Source organism: Clinocottus analis, unplaced genomic scaffold (assembly GCF_023055335.1).
Source record: "Clinocottus analis isolate CAN_PGR_092001 unplaced genomic scaffold, fCliAna1.0.p SCAF_15, whole genome shotgun sequence".
In the NCBI taxonomy this organism is placed as follows: domain Eukaryota; kingdom Metazoa; phylum Chordata; class Actinopteri; order Perciformes; family Cottidae; genus Clinocottus; species Clinocottus analis.
Window position 1 is genome coordinate 3227178 of NW_027175876.1, and position 21348 is coordinate 3248525.

The window sequence follows — 21348 nt, forward strand, 5'->3', positions numbered from 1 at the left end:
GACCCGGAGCCGCTAACGGCCGCTGCTGCGCGTGCTGCCGTGTCTCGTCTCGTCTTGTCTCGTCTCAGGAGGTTAATTTGGAAAGTTCACACCCGGCTGTCGCTCATGGAGACTAGACAACAAGGTGAGTCGGTGTCGGTTCATGTTGAAGACAACTCTTTATTTTATGACAGAAGTCATACAAAAAAAAGGAGAAAAAAACTAACAGTCGCACAGTCATTTGGTCGTTGTGCGGTTGACCTGATAATGAAGCTGCACACGTCACCGTTTTGAGGTTTGAGCAGTGGGGGAGAAAATATAGTAACTATTAATGAAAAATACTGTGAATTATCAAAAAATATATCATTAGAGTGATAACAACTTAATTCTGCACGAGCGCTTAAATTATAGCCGAATAGTTGTCATGTGCCATTTTTCTCATGTCTCTTTTAATGCAATGCTTCTAACGTGCTACTCAATGCTACTCTTTTATGGAGACATTCCTGCTGCAAAGCTGGTTCAGGAAGCAAATAAGTATAATACCTATATGTATAATCATGTGCTACATACATACATACATACACACACACACACACACACACACACACACACACACACACACACACACACACACACACACACACACACACACACACAGTTGGCCGGTGTAGGTTTGTGTTACTGTTTATTTGAGACATCACGGAAACTCCAGACTGAGTTAAGTCCTGTAGCTGGATCCTGTTTCCTGTCTCCGAGGCTATCTGGTATTAAAATGCAATGAGTGTCAGGTATTCCTGGATAAGCAATTTCTTTACTGAATCAATAAAATGATGCTATTATTCACATCCTGCATCTTCACTTTTGCTTTGCACAATGCAAACACTCTGCGACGTGAAAGGTGTTTATAGAGCCAGTCATGTTCTTGGGCCTTATCTTGCTTTGAAGGGCACTTAAACCTTTTCTAGATGTTGGCTGTTTTTCTCACACGAGTGGCATTATTTGAGTAATTTTTGGGCTGCTGACAGTGTTGGAAATTGCACAAGAATCATTTTATTTCCCCCAACTCTTAAGTTACATTCACAGTCTTCCCTGCGTGCAGCTGTTTGGTATACAGGTGGTAATGTAACTTGTAACATGTTGCTCTTTCATTCAGCTAAAGTTTAACTAAGTAATTGGGAATTTGAATGAAAATTAAAAAAGTGAGGCGAACAAATCAAGTTGGGCAATGACTCCCGGCTCTGTGGACTGGGAAAGAGGTAGTGTTTGTTTAAGCAAGTAGTTAATTGCATTTGGTTGCATTCCAGGTCTGAATGCGTAGCTTTGACTAACTGGGAGTCAACATGACTTTGGGTCAAAAGTTGGAGGCTGTAGCGGGGCGACAAGCTTTAGCTTGATATGAATTTGTAACGGAAATATGATCTCCTCAAAACAAGTGATTTAGGTGTTTTACAAGTGTATTTCATATCTAAAGCATGCACTGAAAAATGTGTAAATGCAGAGTACTGTATTGTTTCTCATATTGGAGGGAACTTGGCCTCCGCTTTGGCTTCAATTGATTTTGCAGCCATATGACCATCGGCAGGCTTTTGATTTAGCATAGCCACATGACCAGCGGGCCAAATGGGAGTCTTGTGACTAAAGGTATTTCACCCTAACCCGAAGGAAGGGGGGAGAGAGAAACCGAGAAAGGAGAGTGTGCCTATAAGACATATACTGTCCTAATGAGTGCGATGTTATCAGAGTCATATTCGCCCGCTTTGATCCGCTAAAGTGCTGTGTCTAGAAATGGATATAGATGGATAGATTGATAGATGGATGTATGCTTTATTTAGCCCTAAGGGGAAATTAGTTTGTCACAGTAGCAAGCAACTTGCATAGAAGACATCAAAAAGACACAACAAAACAGTTGAGCGTATTAATTTAGGAATTAAACAATAAAGAAATAGCAAAAATGCAGTGTATATGAAGTGTATATAAGTATGTACAGTGACTAGCTAAACAACAAAAGCGGTGCAAGGGCTATTGATGTTGACGGAGGATCGGGACAGAATCAAGGGTTTCGCTAAATCTGGCCCCGTTTTCAGAGAACTTCCCTTCCCGGGAAAGTTCTCTGAAAACGTAGCAGAATATAAGATGGTATTTCCAAAAATGAATGTCATGTAAATGTTTCATCTTTCATGTTTATGTTCCCCTCTGAAATCCATGACCTTTTTCTCCCTTGAAAGAGTGGTTTACCAGCCTAAATGCAGAAGTTTAAACCAAAAGGAAATCATTGCCAGTGAACCAACACTGGTCTGTTCCTCCTGCAGTGCTACACAATGGTGTAATGAAGTCTCATCAGCAAACACAGAACTTGGATTGCTCAATAACCTTTTGTGTGTTCTTGCTTAATAACTGTTCAAGAATACACCATTGTTATCTCTGTGGGGCATAGATGTGATCCGTTGCATGCTTCTTCTTTTTTTAATGGCAAGAATCAGGTAAACCCTGTTTTTTAAATGGCTCCAATAAGCTCGGAGCACAGGGGTCAAAACATCCTGTTCCTGTGCCAATGCTGACTCAGATAAGCTGCTTGTAACAGACATTACTGCCACCAAGTCACTGACAGGGCCGGGATGGACACTGGAGAAACACCAACACCCTTGAAAGGGGTGACAAGTTTGTGTGTGTGTTTGTGCACGTCTGTTTGTGTATAACCAGCTTTCTTGTCTCCTCTCGCCCTGCTGCCTTGCTCTGCTGCAGAGTTGTACTCTAGTGTTCTGAGTGACGCAGTGGTGGACTGGGGCAGCATGGGTCCTGGTGAGGAATGGGTTAACTCGGCCAAACACGAGGGAGAGGAGGGTAAGATTTATCTCTCCCAGATAAAATAAAGATAAATCCATGCTGAATCACAGGGTGGGTTACGATGCTGCTGCTGCACACCGATCACATCGCAGGAAAGTGACGACGAAGCGCGTCTGTTTTGACATCGGCGGTTGATCCCTGACGGAAGAAGCGTGTTTGACATATTTTTTACTTTAAGATCAGTGCAGCAGCAGTTTTCTTTCTCGTGCGATTCAGTGTTAATTTAACTGCTAATAGTTTGGAGAGTGTGGTCTTAATTAATCAATTAATAATGTAAAGTGGAGGAAATCACATTTCTCTAACTTTAATTGACCTTCAGAAGTGACTTAACACTGGGCCAAAGTTAGATGTTCTCTAAAGCAGGGCTGCAACTAATGTTTGTTTTTAATAAACTGCTTATTAATCATTGCGTCTATAAAAAGCTAGAAGATTGTGGAAGAGTTTCATAAAAATGTCCCAGAGCCCAAGCAGACGTATTCAAAATGGAAGAGAAAAGAGAGACGTTGGCATTTTTGCTTGACTCAGTGACATTGGCACATCATTGAACTACTCAAGTATGACTTTACATGTAGGATGCATTATGTAATACATCAGAACATGCATAACCAATCAGCTGCCAAGTTGGGAACCCAGCCTGAATTCAAGGGCTCGTCTACTGTTTAAAACTCGCTAACTCGATGGAAATTCCTGTAGTTATACATTTTCTGTCCATTAAGCAAAACATGAGTCATGATGAATCAAGCGCTTCCTGTTCTGTCTACTGAAACTGTATTCAACTGTAACTTTGCTCAGGTTTGAATCAGGCCGTGTTTTGCCCCTCTGGCGAGGAATCGGTTAAAAGACGCTCATATGGGGACTACATTGCTCCGGTGGCCTCAAATGGGGAAAACCCGATTGAGTGGAGTAAAACTGCACCAGCAAGGGACGATCAGTGGGGTCAGACATCAATGTCCCACTCTGACTGGGCCATGTCCACCACTTGGGATATGCAACTGGACAGCACAGGTGAAGAGGGATAGAATAAAGCCCGTAGAGTAGAAAATCTTTCACTTTGGTTGAACAATAACTTCTCTCCATAACTGACCTTGTGGGAGCCTGAGCTAAAACTGAGATAGAGAACACTGAGGTCAAGTCCTCTTGGTTGTATCTATTAATTCGGGGGGATATTACAGGTATATTCAGGGACAGCTTGTCTCAGTATTTTCAATAAAATGATTTAAATCTTGGAAATGCGTAGATTAGGCTTTAAACTGACATTGACCAATAAACAAACAAATTACACAGAATATAAATAGTTAACTAAATAAAAATAAAGCCAAATAATAAAAGCAAGAGACTTTATTCTTGGTGTTGGTCAACAAGTTGTGTGTCTGAGGAAACTCATGACCTCAGAATACAGGATCCTTGTATGTGTGCATGCTTTGAAGCAATGCACAGTAGATGGCAAATTCAATGGAAAAAAATAGGCATAGTTGCTCTAAAAGTACGAGATAATTATTTAGCTGCTCACGTTCCTTTAATATGCTGCTTAACATGACCTGAAACATCTCATTGCTCCACTAAGGATGTGAGCTTTAACAATTTGCATGCAGTGAAACATGACTGGGATCATTAACTTGTTTCAGCATTCCTCACATTCCTCACAATTGGCAACGACACAGCAGTGTATCAAATGATAGGGACGATCTTTCTTCAGCAACATTATATTTTTCTGGTTCATAGCACAAACTATTGATGTTGACGGTAAAATAAGCAGCATACACACTGTGCCTTTTGTTTCATTAGTTACGAACTATACTACATGTGACTCACAAACATTTTTTTTATATCTTTCAGACACTATAGAAACTCAAATCACACATACACGGTCTGTTCTGAATTGTAATTAAAAAAAATGCACTCATATCCCGTTTTCTTTTATGCAGTATTAAATTTTCCATTACCTTGAGTACACATTGTCAACTAAACACCTGCGTTAGCTGAAAGAAAGCCTCTGGTAGCTAAAAAGAAACCTGCATTGGCTAACGCAAACACGTCTTTAGCGAAAAGGAAACCTGCGTTAGCTTAAAGGAAACAAGTCTTAGCTAAAAGGAAACAAGTCTTAGCTAAAAGGAAACAAGTATTGGCTAAAAGGAAACAAGTCTTGGCTAAAAGGAAACAAGTCTTGGCTAAAAGGAAACAAGTCTTGGCTAAAAACAAACCATTGTAACTTATCTTTAATGCCAGTATGATATATTTTGTACAAACAGTGTTCATTCTAAAGAAAAGTGTGAACAAAACTAATTTAAGTGAAGATTGTTATTGTTGAACATATTGTGTTAATGTGTGAGTTCTGAGCATGTTGCATCCATTTCTCAAGTGCATTTTAGAGTTTTATTTTAAAGCTAATAAATTAAACGGCTAACGTTTTAAGGGAATTGTCTACATCCAATGAATACTGAACTTACACTGATGGAAAGTATTTAAATTGGCGCTCTTCCTTGCATTTTAATGCTCTTCTTATGGTCATGTGAGCACAAAAAAAAGACTGAGATCTTAATACTCCATGCACTACCCAACATGAAAAGCTTTTGTCTGAGCCACGGGGGGTTTAAAAATCTGAATGTCCTGCTTCTGCTGTGTGGCGTTACTGTGTGCAGAAATAGCTACCTACTGTTGAACGGCCTTGTACTGGTGTGTAGTGCTACACTTGTGTGAAATGTAACTGTGCTTGCTGCATTTTTGTGTTTTACCACGTCTTGTAACATTTAGCAGAGTTTTGTTATTGTAACTTGTCAGGGACAGCATAACTACTAGCTAGTTTGTGTCAGTCTTCACTAACCTTACACTGTCCTCACTTGTCTTATTATGCTGCCACATCAAGAGAGAGGACGCCTCACAGCAGGTACAGTAATTATTTTCCATTCTGTAACAAACAGTGTTTTCTCGATACAGTTTACATGCAACATGTCAGACACAGACATGCGTGACATATATACCGGCTGTATTTGCATTTCTTGCAAACATGTATTTGCATTTTTTGCAAATGCATGCGTGTGTCGTGTGTAATGTCACATGGTACCCGTCTGTTTGGGATTTACCCTCTACAAATGTCCTGCAACAATACAAGGCTAATCGGTCTCAAAAGAGAGGAATATGTCAAAGCGTGATGTTTTTACTATCAGATGTGCAGAACATTGCATGTTATGAAGGGGGAAAATGAAGACTTTTCTGAAATTTAACATTGATGTGTATTTATGCTGCATTATATGAGATTCAGCAAAACAGCTTCTTTGTTCTTCATGAACACACCGTTTCATTCAAAGTCATTTGAAATGTATGGGTTTTTCTTCTTTGAAGTGCACAGTGGTTTAGTTGTGAATCAGCATCTAAAGAGTGTGTCTCATCATGTTTATGGCATGCAGTGTTATTTCTAGAAGTACATCATGAAAGTAGTACATTCAAGTGAAAGAATAGAATATCTTCTAATGACTGTGAAACAAGGGGATGCCCTTTTTTTTTAAAACTATTTTAGAAATACTAATATACTGTAAATTCTTTGGAAATAGTTGCCAAATTAAAACATCTGTTCAATTTTTGTTGCACTAAAATCCAACATTGCAACTTTTTAAAGTTAATCTGTCCCCAGAAACAGCATCTTGTTTTGTGTGTGTTTGTGTGTGTGTAGTAGTCTAATGTCCGGCAGCAAGATAATCCACCTCGGTTAATCCAGATTAAAGCTCTACAGTCTGCCGCCACAGATTACATAACTGTCAGAGGCGCAGACAGACATGGAGACATACATAGAGACAGACAGGTCTGACATCAGTCAGCAGCACGCAGTCAAAACAACAAAACTGGAGAAAAAGGGCTGATACATTTTTGAAAAAGTGGCTCTTAAGTAGAAGAAACAAACGGTAAAGGTCCCTCACATTTCCTCCATAATTCCCCAGACGATCTTTTATATTTAAATGAAAGTACAAGGTAAGTTAAACTATGTCACTGACATCAATAATAATTGCATTTAATCCATTTTGCAGATGCTTTTGTCCACTGCAACTAATCAATTCCTCTATAGGGACAATTACTGATGCTTTTAATTGCAGGAGCAGATGCCGACTTTCTTTTTCTTTTTGATTCTTCCTCACTGTTTTACATTTAACAGAGAGGTTTTGATAAACATTTCCCCTTGTGCATGTGTATTTCAATCAGGTTTTCTGGACTCTGATCCATTGAGAGAGGCTGATGAAGACATGGCGTCAGAAGTTCACTTAAACCTGACGGAGGAGGAGAAAGAGGAGATTCAACAAGAGTTAGATAAAGTATGTTCGCACGTGCAGAGAGAACAAGAGGTGTTGATTCTATGAAGACCGTTAAGTAGCGCTTTTTTTCTTTTTGTGTACGTCCAGCTGGAAGAGGAGATCAGCACATTGAGGCAGGTTTTGACGTCCAAAGAGAAGCGGCACGCAGAGCTCAAACAGAAACTGGGCATGTCTTCGCTGAATGAGCTCAGAAACAACTTCAGCAGAGGCTGGCACGACATGCAGACCTCCACAGCGTAAGTTAATGTGCCTTTTGTTCATGTCAGACAGCTGGCGGACAAAGAAAGAGTTTGCAGGTTAGATTGAGTTGAAGTGAAGGGGAGAAAGTGTGCCTTTTTGTTTCTGCAGCACATGACTGAGTGGCTTTTTTGTTTGCTGTCAACAAAGCTGCCGTTTACGAGACACACAATACAAAGAGTAGGTAGATCTGTTTTCGAGCAGCCAATAAAACCATTCTGCAAACAGAGTGTCTGTTCTAGACACAGATATCAGAAACCTAATTACAAAGGCATAATCCTCGGCTCTGAGCTGCACAATATGTGTGATTGTTATCTTTACTACGTTCACTGTCACAGACATCATAAACCTAATTTAAAAACACATGCTAACGGCTATCGCTGATCCCATGACACAGTTAACATGTCAATAATTTTTAATTGTTTTATCGGCAGGGAAAAACATCTGTAATGCTCCACAGAATCAGGATATGACTCATTGAAGAGTTTTTATTTTTATTTTTTATAACCTTTTTTAGTGTGTAGAGAAATAACCTAATTTCCTCATTAGACCAACAGCTATCAACTCTCATCCAGACACCAAGAGACAGAGAGGAGCAAGGGGATATTCTCCAGAGGCCTCCCTTCTTATCCTGTTACACTTCAACCTGAAGATCACTTTACACACACAGTCGCCATCCTCATCTATAATGAACCAGTGTGGCCACAGAAGTGTAAGATCTAAGAGAAGCTGGTTGCAATCCGTGACGCAAATGTGAAACAAAATGGTCGCCGACAAACCTTAAAACGCAGGAAAACACATTAATGCGGTCATGGGTTAGTGGGATTGGCAGGAAATTGGTTAAAACAAAGAGTGTTTGTCAGTCTGTCCGCTTGACTTAAAATTATTGACGTGAGTGGAAACATTATCTTATTAAATCAAACCGACGTTCACAAACTGCATGAGTCTTTGTTGGAAATATTTCATATTCTCAGAAGAATATTGTGAGAACATTGTAGGGCCTCTGGTGTGTTTGTGCCTATCATATTCGTGCCTGTATGACTACCGTGTGTAGGGAATGATAATAACATATTTTGAATGCAATTTTCTTTTTGTCTCAGCTATAAGAAGACATCAGAGACGCTGTCCACAGCAGGACAGAAAACCTCAGCTGCCTTCAGCACACTGGGCTGCGCCATCACCAGGAAGTTCGGGGACATGAGGTACACAGCAACGTCGTATATTCATTAGCTCCAGAACATTATCTGTGTTGACTTATGGTGTATCACGCAAACAGTGTGGACGCAAGTCGCTCACTGAATGCGGATGCTCTGTTGACAGTTGCACTCGACACATCGTCCTTTGACAACCGTGGTTGCATTTCCCTCATCATAAACACACATCCAAACACCATCATAACTCCGACCTGTCCACTCAAAACTGATGCAGTCCCACTTTTATCCAATTCATATGTTTCATATTTGCGCTGTCCATCCCCATCTGTCAGAGAGTCTTGACTCTTTGCTCTTCCCTGCTCGGGGGGGAATTGAGATTACGTAAACGCACTTTAAGCTGCTTTCTGTGGGAGCTGAAGGGCCAGAGGCAAAGTCTGTCCTCCTCAGTCACTTTCTTTCTTTTATCCTGCCTCTCTGTGCTGCTCTGTTTGAGAAACTGAAAGTCAACACAGCACAAGCCTGCATTGTTCTGTATGCAATAAACACAGCACTGTGTATGAGGATGAGAAAAGGCTCCAGAGTGTTGGTCTGTGTGACTTCATGTGTGTGCGCCTTAGGATGCATAGGAAAGGATGATTGGAGGCACAGCCGCATGACAAACGGTTAGGGTTGTTGATTCTTGTAGGCAATAAAAGAACAAAAAAAAAGGTTGTACAATGATTGTATATCCTCCTGTAACGTGTTGACAGTGGCAATACTTAAAAGACAAATGGGCTATTGTCTCTTCTGTGTACACGCCTATGCTTTTGGAGTATAAAGTGCAGAAAGAATGCTTTATCTTTGATTATTCCAGCATGGTTGGTCTAGAGTTACTGTTCCCTCGGAGGTATGTCCCTGTGGTTTATTCATGGTTTTGGTTTGTGTGTGTGTGTGTGTACACAGTAAGCATGTTTGTATTTTTCTTTTTTGCAGTGCCCTTGCAAGTCATTTTGTTATATTTTTGAATTACCAAGGGATGCAGGATGTCATGATTCCTCTCCATCCGTCTGCCTGTCTGTTACTTTTGTTTCTGTTCCACCGCTGTTGAATTCTGTCACATTTTTCCTTCAACGCCTAACTCTGAATCTTTTTATTCTTTTATCCGCTGTATGTCTGCGTGATCACATAGATATTTAATTAATGTACAATCATCATTTGATGCAGGGTTTCCTTAAGGTGTGAGTGTGGATAGGATTGCTGTGTTTTTGTGTGTGTACAATGTTTTAATAGAACATTTGTGAGAAGAAGTATAGTGTTACGCAATCCAGCTCCTCATAATAATGTTTTTCACTGACATTATTTGTAATAACAACATAAATGTTCTGCCAAAGTGAAAGCGTGTGACTGTGACGTACGCGAGGTCTGTCAAAGTATTATGTGACACAAATGTTTTCCATCTTCCTCCATGCTTCCCAAGGTCCAACTCCATCGGGTAAGAATCACACGGGCGATTGTGTCACATTAGTCTCAACTCACTGACCGTCTCCTGGTCGAGGAAACGCTCTGTCAGAATCAGATCTAATTAATTGACTTTGGTCTCCGATACTCAGAGAATCATGTGAGAATCATGTGAACAAGTGGTCGTGAACTCTCCCAGTTGCATTTTAGAGACTCATGTAAGACCAGATCTTTGAGTGATTATTGAGAAGCAGCTCTTCATGATATCATTCCATAGGTGTAATGTCCTTTTCGTCTGTGTCGAGGTCAGAGCTGCTACTTCATTTCTCCACCAGTATAATGATCAGATTGACTCTTTTCTCTCCATTTCATCCTCTAATTGGCCCTGCTGCCGTCTAAAACCAATGATTGTGTGTGTGCTAACCGTTAACTCCTCTCTCCCCCCACGCTCTCTGGGGACAGCTACTCTATCAGACACTCTATGAGCATGCCCACCATGAGGTAACCGCTCCGCTTGCTTGCTTCTGTATGTGTGAGAGTCAACCCATCTTTTTTTTTTTTGTCTGATCGTTGTGTTCTTCATGTGGTGTTCAAACACCTGGTACAGGACTGCTTCATTTTGACACAAATGTCCACCTGAATTTGAGGTTGAACTGATTGGATTTTGGTTGTCTAAGGTCACTGAGTGAATTAGAATTTGGTGGTTTAAAGGTAAATACTTACCGTTATAGCCTGAACAAACAGGTCACAAACTATCGTTCATATCACTTTTAGCAGAACATATTACTGAAAATAGCTCAGCAAGTAGTTTTGGCTTGTCGTTCCAATAATAGTAAAGCAGAATGTCTTTCTTTTCTTTACAGAAACTCTCCAAGCTTCAAGTCTTTTGAGGAAAAAGTCGAGACTACGGTGTCCACTATCAAGGTAAAACAATGTGTTAAAACAGTGGCATTAAATAACCATTATTAAGTGATGATGAATCAAACACATAACATATTAGCTCCTAAATGGTCTCATTTATTTCAAGGCATTACAAATGTCATGTCGCGTGTTTTAAAAGCTTCTTGTCCACATTTCTACATCTATTTAACATACATAATTGCTTGTTATCTAAGGGACTATTTGCTTGTCCTGCCGACAGAAATATCAGCAGTGCCTAATTAAAAGCGTGTCAAGTGATCTTCATTACGAGGTACAGCAGTAGGATGTGGAAGCCACACAGAGGGACGGGGTCACGTCGCTGCCTCGAAACGTTACTCGATGTCGGTGAAGCAGAGAGGACTGAACACTGTAATCTGGGTGTAATTGCCAGCTTACACTCTTGACTCTTTGCAGGGAGCCTGTTGGTTATTTATATTCACGCTGATCCTGAGACGGTCTCTGCAGTAGCAGACTCGCCATCCTGTATCCAGTCTGTAAAGACCACCATCTGGTTTATTTATCTCATCACTGTGCAAAATACTAAACTGATGCGAACTGGCCTTTTTTAGTATTTCTGACTTTTAATATATCAAGGATAAGGCGGCACTTTTTATAGAGAACCAAGCACATCTTAAGTTCATGAAATCCACTCAAAAACACACGCATGCTGCACTGCTCAGTGTTAAAATAAAAGCGGTTTGAATTAGTTCCTGAAGGTTTTGCATTTCCACGTCAAGGTTAAAATGAAACGCTCCTCTTATCCTCTTATGGGCTCGCTGGCGTCGCGTGAGAGTGGACGTCTTTTGTGTAAGTCTGCCACCCTGAGCCAGAGAGGGAGAACGCAGCTCTTCACTGACGGCGGCACCTTTCTCATGTTGATGCTTTTTTTTTCTTCTTCTTCTTTTTCTTGCACAGACAAAGGTTGGCGGTACAGACGCAGGAGGCAGCTTTGAGGAAGTTCTCTCCTCCGCAGCACACGCCAGCTCTCAGGACACGCCCACTAACAACTTGACGGACGGCTCCGAGAGGCCGTGTTAAGAGAGAGGCGGGACTCAAACCAGGAACTCATGTCACGTTATGTACTAAATGCTCTGACTGAAATGTTACAGAACACGATTTTGTTTTATGGCGTTAAGATGCTTTTGCGAAACAATCTCATGTTCACGATCAAGTCTCTTAACACACCTTAATGGGATTTCATGCAACCCTAAGTGCTTGGATTGATTAAAATAAATGTATGCAATTTCTTGTTTGGACCAAAAATGTTACCTAAATATTGAAGGGGAAATGCAACAAAGGAGAACGAGCAGATTCCAGGTCAGCTCCAGAAGGTGGGTGGAGCTAACACCCAGTAATTCTGGCCTGTGTGTCTTCATCTCATGGTTTGGCTAATAATTATGGATTCATTTTCTGTGGAGATTTGACTTGACAGTCATGTCGGTGCAGAATTAAAACTCTACATAACTTCATACCAAAAACTACATTTTTAGGTTTTTATTAGAAATCTAGTCAGTGTTTGTATTAAAAAATAAACTACCTTGTACTGCATACTAACACATTTAAAACAAATATACATATAACCCATACTGATGTGATCAATCCAGAAGTGCTGAGTGTATTTGTAAACCTGTATAAATGATTTTACACTAAGACAGAAGATCTTATGGTTTTGTTACGGCGCCTGAAAAAAATATTTTGTGAGCAAACTTTGTAATCTGAGAAGTCATACGACTTCTTTTTTTTTTTTTTTTAAACTAAGTTAAACAATTAGCTTGGCTGCTAACGGTTCAGAGCCGGGGCCGACTGGAAACGTGTGATGTCGTGCAAAATCTGATTAATCACTTCAGACAATTCACTCTAATGCTGGAAATACAAATAATTTACACATTGTTCTCCAAACATCTGCAGGTAATTTTGTTTTTAACCTCGTCTTAAACTGCTGTAGCTCAGATTAGTGCAGGTATAACTCATGACATTTTAACCCTAAAGAGGTGATGCCTATTGGCTATGTAACTAATACACAGTGAAATATGAATATGACATTGTACTTGATGCTGAAAGACAACGTCACTTATTACTGCTTATGTTATAAAAGGGTCAGTGCCACAAGATATAACAAGTCAAACTAAATTTTTGTGTAAAAACATCCTGTTTTTCTTTGACAAATTGTTCTATTTTCAATATATATATATTTTGTGTTTTTGCTTCTGTCTTTCTTGTGCTATAAGATTGTGATTTCTTTGCTGTGGTTGAAGAAGTTATGATGAAAAGTGTTTTAATGAGAATCCTCTTTAAGCATTTATCACTGAACGGTTGTCCTATAGGACCTTGTACAGATGACTGAGGTCTCGCATGTTGTGTCATTGGAGAATTAACTACAGTTTATATTCAACCATTGTCTTTTGTGTCAGCCAGCTTATTAAACTTTTTTACAAATGTTTTTACTAAAACTCTAAAACCCAAAGAAATAATACATTCATCTGCATTCATTCATATTCTTACCCACCATTATACATCGTTTGACAAAATAATCAAGATAATTTAAACCAAACAATTTTTAGAATAAACACTGACAACGTTGACTGAAGCGGTTTAAAAAAACACACACAGTAATAACTAATAATGTGCTGAACTTAAGTTGTATGCAACATACTGACAAATTAACAAATAACATCCGACAACAAATAACATCAGGTTTGTTTTTTTAAAGATACCTGTATAATGTAATATCTGGCAGATAGTATACATATATAACATGTCGAAATGTATTAAAACATGTATTTGTCAATGAACTGGAAACATAAAACAATAAAAACCTGTCTGTCAAGAACTTTTTAAGTTTCTTTCCATTAAATGTGGGAATTAATATACATTTTAATAAATTTTCAACCCATTTTTAAGATGACATGACATTTTGAGAGGTTGATGCATTTGTAATTTTATCTGGCAGTTTTCTCAGTGGTACTCGTCGGATTGTATTTATCATATACTGATGCGGTTCTTTCCAGGACAGTATGGATGAAACCAAAAGGCTAAAACAGCTGCATGCACATGGAGGATATCCATGTGCCATCGTCCTTGTGGTTCTGTAGCAAATACCTGAAGATGAGGACATGTAGAAGACTTTGAAACTCAATCCTGTGACGTGTTGGTACATCCTCGTACACACAAGTTCGTGTCACAGCCTCATGCGCTGCGGTCAAGAGGAGTGCGGCGGCGTGCCTGGCTGTGAAGAAGCGGCGCCGGTCGCGGATTTCTCTGTTTCGTCCTTTTCAGTCATGCCACGTCCTCGCTCTTCATTCAGAGAGCTGAGGAGCTGGAGCACGTCCGGGTGGTGGAAACGGCCTGAGGGAGAATTAAAATCATTAAAAAAAAGTCTGCACATCGTGTCCAAAGTAGATGGCAAAGCGAAAAGAATCCCTGGAGCCGAGACTGAGCCGCTCAAGTGATGAGACCCAGGGAAGAAGAGATGAAAGACTTGCCGTTGGAGGAGTCAAAGAACTCCTGCAGTCTTCCCGGCGTGTTCTCCAGCTCCTCGTACTCGTGAGCCTGCAGAATCATCTCCAGGAGGTCAAACTGTTTCACCAGCTTGGCCTCCTGACTGCTCTGAGTTTCATATTCCTACAGAGAAAAAAAAAAAAAACTTCTGGTACTTCCGTATAAGATATTAAGATACTGTTACTGTTAAGATACGTTTAAATTGTCGTTAGTGAGTTACAAACACAATAGGGACGTACCTCCCAGAGTCCATAAATCTCTTGCTGGAGTCCCTCCGGCAGAAGAGCTGATAGATGTCTCATCGCCTCCTGAGAGAGGCGAGGCGGAGAAATGAGGAAAAAAAAACCTAACAGCGATGGTTTCATTTTATATAAACCATCATTGTTTCCTTCGAAATCATGTACAGTGATGTTAGCGACTCGCCTCTTCTCGCCTGTGCTTCTCGGCTTTACTGACGTTGTCCATTGGAGCGATATCTCCCACAATGCACTCTGCCATGTCGTGAACCAAAGCCAGTTTTATGCATCTATAGACGGTGAGAATACAAAAAAAAAGTATCAGCATCAGCAGCATGAGAATGTGGCGCATATTTATGCTTTTTAAATGGCGTTGAAGAGCTTTGTGAATGTCAATGGATTGGAAGAAGGTCAGGAAGCAAGATGTGTGAATGATGTACCGGTCCTTGTCTACTGTGGGGTCTGTGATGGTCAAAGACATCATGGCCATGCGGTACATGTGGTCTGATACACTCTCTGGGTTCTTTACGTTCCTGTACACCCATCCAGTCCGTGGGACCCTCTGCAGGAAACAACAACCCACTGTTAATCAGTGGAACATACAAGAGAGTGTGTGTGTGTGTGTGTGTGTGTGTGTGTGTGTGTGTGTGTAGTGACTTCACAATAAATGTTCTTCGGCTTGACATTTTATGATTGAAGACATTTTAACCAAAGATTCACCGGCTGCAGGTCCTGAAAGGTGACTATTTCCTACTGCGGTCACGTGAGCCCTCATCCGCCGAGTGAGCCGCACGCATGAAAATGACCGTCTATTCCTGGTGTTATGCTATGGTGGTCGACGGTGGCTTAGATAGCACAAAAAGCATTCAAACGTAATTTCAATATTCAAAGCGCTATAAAAACAGATCCTTAAAATTGTAAAGTAATACTACAACGCAGTCACGTTCATGATGATCTCTGCTATGCACATGTGTATGGCCTTGAGATTTTACTGTACAGTTTTGGAGAAAAGTTACTTCAAATTCAGCTTAAATTAAATAATTATATTTATAATTTCACTATTTTAAAAAAAAACTGAATTTGTATGTGTTTTTTTTTAAACTGTTGGTTAAACAAAAGGACACATTAGATTCCTATTTCCTAGTTCCCTAGTCAGAGCAGAGTTTCCACCTGTTTTGACACTGCAGGTGCTGTTATTTTATTACTCTCAAGTCGTAATAGATGAGCTGCATTAACACCAGCAGCTCCAGCAAAACCATTTACGAGCTCCAGATTGAGTCTCCATACACTTCAAATAATGTATTGTTCATTAATGTCCAGAGACGAGATTTACAGGAAAGTGGTCGGAGTCGTCTTACTTTGAGCTGTCCGATAAATTTCATGAACTGCAGCATATTGCTCATGCCGGCTGTTGTCTCCATGGTGGTCGCCATTACTGCTGATTGACCCGGATGCAGACGGTTGAGTCCGACGGTGTTTTGCTTGTGTAGTTGCGTAAAGCCGCCGCTAGATGGCAGCATAGGCAACACAACGAGATGACGTGAAAAGAGGTACTACTCTGAACGCTAAATACTCTGTATTGAATGAAAAATGATAAGTTAAAGTTTAGAGCTAGATATTTTTGTTTTCATGTTTGCCACTCATTGAATAACTTAATTATTTTGTCCTCGCTTTGAACGTGGTATTTTAAATCCGTTACTTTCAAACTGCAGGTGGCAGTAATGACGACAAGCTACAATTTAAATGGCACGAAGAAGAATTCGATTTTTTTTGTTTCACCGGAAGTGAGAAGCGGGAGATTGAAAGACGTAAACAAACCTATTCGTTGGCTTGAACGTTGGTTTCACGCGGAACATTTGTCAAAATGTTGAAGAAGGCACCAAAATTGAAATCCATAATCAAAACGAAATCGAAGAATAATATAAATGTGAGGCCGACGTCAGAGGCGATGGTGAGTAACGCAGCCGTTAAGTCCCGCTCACGTTTCCCACTGTTTGTTTACGCCTAACGCCAGCGAGTTTAACGGCCACACAAACACGCTTATTCACTCAAATGTCACCAGATTGAACTCCTGGCGCTGCTGTTTCTGAACAGCCTGGCCGAGGAGGCGAAGACCAAAGCTTTCGAGGAGAAATCTGCAACTATAAAAGCTCAACATGTCAGAGCGATCTCCAAGGTGAGTTCAGAACTCACCTGTGTCTTGTATTGATGTATTTCATATGTCTATTCTGTTGGGGTTATGTGTCGAATAACTCCAGGAGATCGTCGTGACTTCGGCTAACTTTATTAGCTTAACGTCAGAGTAAATAACACCGAGAGACAAACTGACAGACTCATGCAACTGCGAGTGCGGACCGCAGCCTCAACACGCCCCCTCTGATATCCATACATCTGATAACTCCGCTCTGTATGCTAGTTAAATAGTACCATTACATTACACATTCAACTTCTCTACAATTATGAATACACAGACTGCCATTTGCTTCTGTATTACAGGTTTGAATACTTCTGATTAGAGCTGCAACGATTCATTCTCATTATCGATTAATCCGTCATATTTACCTGATCAATTGTTTTGTCTATACATGTAAAACAATAATGAAAGTTGCACGTTGATGTAAATTGAGGAGTTGTAATTTATAGTGCGAGCCTCAGTCCACCAGATGTTCTGATTCTTATGTGAAAATCAAACAATATACAAAGCCGGTCACATGTTTTCGAATACATTATGTTTTATTGACTCTGTTTTAGATTAGAATATATATATTCCTTTATTAGTCCCACAGCGGGACATTTGCAGGATTACAGCAGCAAGCAAATGCTGTAATTTTATAGAGCGCTTTGAGTACTCAAAGGAAGTACTTAAAGTCACTTAATACTGAATAATGTATAGATATAGATTAAATGAACTATTATAAACAGTGTATTAACATTGCACAGGTTGAAGTGGTCTACTGCGAGCTCAGCTGGTTGTGCAGCCTGACAGCAGCAGGAAGGAAGGACTTTCGGTACCTCCCCTTCATATAGCGGGAATAGCTTAAATGATGTATAGTGCTTTTAGTCTAATTTTAGCTGGAGAGGTGCCAGTTCCCCACCTGGGCAACTGGGCAAACGATTATAATTTCCCACAAGGGGACTAATGAAACAATTATTTATCAGTTTTAATTTGCAGCGTGTTATTCAATCACTTCTTTGTCAGAGGTATTCTTAGATTCTTTAGTTTATAATTTTCAAAAATGACTTCTCATGGGACTTATACCTATTTGGTATTGACGTGTTAAAATGTCCAGCATTCTTATAAATGATTATAATTATTCTAATACCAAGAATTGATTTTGACAATTATTGATGAGATGTTTATGTGGTCTTTTTTTTTTTTGCTAATAATTATTGTCAGACACTTTTTGATTTCTCCATTTTAAACGGGAGATAAACTTAAAGAGTTTTTTTTTCTTTCATTATAGAAAATGCTGAAAAAATCCCGCGGATGAAGACGGCGAAGTACATCATCAGTTTTATTTTTATGAACATTATCATGAATTACAGCAGCCATTCTTTTAACGATGTATAATATGTTTTAATCTCAAACATTTTAGTGTTTTAATTCTATCCTTTATGCATCTGCTATCTGGTCATGAGAGTTTTCGGTTCTTTATTAAATTCTTCTGCATCTTATAATTGCTCATATGTATTCCTTTTAGTCAATAAACTTAAAATACTAAACATAACAGCTTGCTCTAATAATAATAATAATAATACAACAACATCATTACCCACTGTACATGGTTATATACACTTCATATACACTACACATACATATTTTGCACTTTCTCTATTTAAATTGAATTTCCCAAATTAATGCTCTCTGCGCTGTACATATCTTTCATCCCTGTTATTTTTATTTTTGTGTTTGTAAGCTGCTACTTGGATAACAAATTTCCCTTTGAGGATGAATAAAGTATCTATCTATTATAGCCAATCATCAATTGCCAAGAAGAAACATTTTACTGATCTGTAGGCACCTTTCCATAACAATCTGAGCCTTTCGGTGGCAAAAAAAAACCAAGAACTTTTAGTGGAAGTAACAGTGCATTTGTTTTGGTTCCAACGCATACTGGACCATGTGTGACTCCTGCTGTAGGTCAACTGACTCGTTACAAGTTTAGAAGACGTACTTTAATAGGGATATAAAAACAATTGTGTTGAGCGTATTCAGCTGTGATCTCACTCTCACAGCGGTGGGCAGATCGAAGACATTACTACTTCCAGATCTCTTTCGCCCCCCCGTCTCGCTCTCTTATCATCTATGTCACGGTCGGTGTTTTAGACTGCACGCCTCTCACTGCTCTCCAAATTCCTTCCTTTCTTCTCGCTACACAGACTTTCTGCGTGCTGCTCTCCTGCTCATACCTCACACCGCAAGGTCCTTTTGGCTCGTCAGGTGTGTGTGAGCGGTTTAAAAAAAAAAAAAAAGGTCAAAGTTTTATCGGTGAAGACAGAACCGTCTGGGATTTTTATTGAAAAATATCTTTTTTTTAGAGCCTTGGCCAGTTTAAAAACAGTAGATATAACGCAAAAATGCAACAACTTTACTGCATGTATTTGAATTTTAGCTCATGTGAACATGATACAGGTATATATGTCCATATGGTTTATATAGCTTTATTATTTACTGTCTCCCTCCTTCTGCTCGCTCTTCTCCATTTTTATCATTTGCTTTTTTTTTTCCCGTCTTTCTTCTTCTTTTTTTTTAAGTTAAGACATTCCTTGGCCTCCCAGCGGTTATTTTCTTCAAGAATCTGATCTGGCTCCCCGCTGAGCGTAGCCATGTCGTGTTTACGCCCCGAGGCAGGTTGAGGAGGTGTTACTGGGTTTGCGGAGAGCCCCGCCCTTCTAATCTTTGAACCCCTGGCACCTGCCCCGCTGTTCTCTCCACGACCCCTCTGTTCTCACGACGGAGCCCTCGAAACATTTGCATACAATTTATAATCCCTCCTCGGTTTCCAGCAGGCAAGGAGACCCATATCATTCATCCCTCTCCTGTTGGAGGCACATGTGATGCGAGCATGATCGACTCTACAATGTAGTGCGTGAAGATTGATGGGGGATGTATCCCTTCAGCAGCTGGCTGCACTTCCAGATGCTCCTTTTTTTTGAGGTGTTGTTTCTACGCTCCTCCTGAGGTTTGCCCTTGGTCTTGAAGGATTTGAGAAACACACTCTTGCTCCCCCTGTTCAAATAGGAAAGTAGCTCGGCCTTGCCTCTGTGCTGTGTCTTTGTGTCTGAGCACCTGTTGACAATTTAAGCCAGCCAGCGTAGCCCCGCGCAGCTCCTCCGTCTGGCAGTGTAGCCATTAGCTCTGTCTCTCAGGCGATAAATCAAGTCCAGGGTAAAATCTCCACCACAAAAAAAGCTCCTGCTGATTTCTGGTTTGACGTTTTTTTCTTTTGATCCAGACGAGCCCAACGAAAGCACGGCAGTTCATTTCTTTTGGCGAGAGATGTTATTTTGATAACTCGTTGTGCTTTCCTTAACAAGGAGCACATGGCTTCTTTTTTTTTTTCTTTTTTTTTTTAAGCGTGTCATCGTTTTCTGTTCATGTATCTTCCCCGCAGAGTCGTCACATTAATGTGTTCGTACAACACTCTTGAGCAAACGTTTCGAAGTAAGCAAAAGCTACAAAGCCCAACATGTTTGGATTTTATGAGGTTTGACAGGCTCTGTGAAGGATTACGCAGGGAAGCAGAGAGTCACGAATTGCAGCGAGAAACTAGTTCCAAGAAGAGGGAACTCTGGAGAGTTCAGATCTGTTTTGAGAACCACAGAGTTCCCAAAACATAGGATTTAAAAAAAAAAAAAAAAAAACATGCCAAACAACAGATCCCTTGGAGCCCACGGGTTTTATCGCCTTCCAGCGTTTTTGTGGGAATCACAGATGCTCTCTGACACCTCCAGCCCTCAAAGTTTTATCTTCTCACTGGGAGGTAGTCACATCAACTTCTCTTTGTGGTATTCACTGAACCCGGTCCTCACAGAGAACCCAAAGTCCACAATCATGGATGAAATTGAACTAAATCAAATAAACGTGGGTAATATTTCCTCTCTGGATGTTTTTATTGTTTATTATTCTCTTTTTCTAATCCATTATTGTGACTTCATCCTCGCCTGTGTCAGAAGACTGTAAAAGATGTTGTTGATCTTGTGATGACAAAACCAACATAGTCATGCTTTATTGTGAAATGGAACCACATGAGGAGATATTTTGGTGTCATGGTTACACACAGCACTATTTACCGTCGGGCTGAGGGGGAGTTTATGATTTATAGGTTTTAGTGTTCGGCTTGTGTATTCAATGTGTTATAAATAAGCTCTGCGCTACTGCGGTGATATCGCTTTGGCACAAACAAAGTGTTATTGGTCTCGTCAAGCTTACTTAACAATGTGTCTATTATTTATATATATATATATATATATATATATATATATATATATATATATATATATATATATATATATATATATATATATATATATATATATATATATATATAAAAGAAATAGATACATTTATATATAAACAAACACACAAATCGTATCAAACTGCTCAAATAATGTAATAGTACATCACTTGATGTCTTTACAATAATTGAATATTTCCAAGAATAGTTTAGTATAGTTTTTAAGATGCATAAACAAGTTTTGAGAAATATTTTTTGTTAGTTTTCCACACGTTGAAAAGAA

General features: G+C 39.8%; 3 protein-coding genes across 13 annotated transcripts; 2 read left to right on the top strand and 1 right to left on the bottom strand.

Moving 5' to 3' along the window:
- Positions 1 to 13693, top strand: tpd52l1 (tpd52 like 1). Of its 6 annotated transcripts, XM_068576594.1 has the most exons (12): positions 9 to 124; positions 2722 to 2820; positions 3616 to 3828; positions 5687 to 5707; positions 7015 to 7124; positions 7212 to 7360; positions 8462 to 8563; positions 9369 to 9401; positions 9972 to 9986; positions 10415 to 10453; positions 10816 to 10876; positions 11789 to 13693. In XM_068576594.1, the coding sequence occupies exons 1-12, from the start codon at positions 106 to 108 to the stop codon at positions 11909 to 11911; spliced, it is 984 nt and encodes a 327-aa protein (XP_068432695.1). In that variant the 5' UTR covers positions 9 to 105; the 3' UTR covers positions 11912 to 13693. The 6 variants fall into 6 exon arrangements, with proteins under 6 accessions (XP_068432694.1, XP_068432695.1, XP_068432690.1 ...); XM_068576589.1 differs by lacking the exons at positions 9369 to 9401; positions 9972 to 9986; positions 10415 to 10453; XM_068576590.1 differs by lacking the exons at positions 3616 to 3828; positions 9369 to 9401; positions 9972 to 9986; positions 10415 to 10453.
- hddc2 (HD domain containing 2) lies at positions 12353 to 16962 on the bottom strand. 5 transcript variants are annotated; one of them, XM_068576586.1, is made up of 8 exons: positions 15966 to 16294; positions 15328 to 15452; positions 15048 to 15169; positions 14795 to 14897; positions 14611 to 14679; positions 14356 to 14494; positions 14096 to 14218; positions 12353 to 13972 (listed from the first exon to the last, which is right to left on the bottom strand). In XM_068576586.1, the coding sequence occupies exons 3-8, from the start codon at positions 15104 to 15106 to the stop codon at positions 13770 to 13772; spliced, it is 696 nt and encodes a 231-aa protein (XP_068432687.1). In that variant the 5' UTR covers positions 15107 to 15169; positions 15328 to 15452; positions 15966 to 16294; the 3' UTR covers positions 12353 to 13769. The 5 variants fall into 5 exon arrangements, with proteins under 5 accessions (XP_068432687.1, XP_068432686.1, XP_068432689.1 ...); XM_068576585.1 differs by lacking the exons at positions 15328 to 15452; positions 15966 to 16294 and adding an exon at positions 16801 to 16962; XM_068576588.1 differs by lacking the exons at positions 15328 to 15452; positions 15966 to 16294 and adding an exon at positions 16426 to 16660.
- On the top strand, positions 15777 to 20853 carry cenpw (centromere protein W). Of its 2 annotated transcripts, XM_068576595.1 has the most exons (4): positions 15778 to 16157; positions 16320 to 16558; positions 16670 to 16783; positions 18072 to 20853. In XM_068576595.1, the coding sequence occupies exons 2-4, from the start codon at positions 16472 to 16474 to the stop codon at positions 18096 to 18098; spliced, it is 228 nt and encodes a 75-aa protein (XP_068432696.1). In that variant the 5' UTR covers positions 15778 to 16157; positions 16320 to 16471; the 3' UTR covers positions 18099 to 20853. The 2 variants fall into 2 exon arrangements, with proteins under 2 accessions (XP_068432697.1, XP_068432696.1); XM_068576596.1 differs by having other exon boundaries at positions 15777 to 16558.
- Positions 20854 to 21348: the final 495 nt, after the last annotated feature.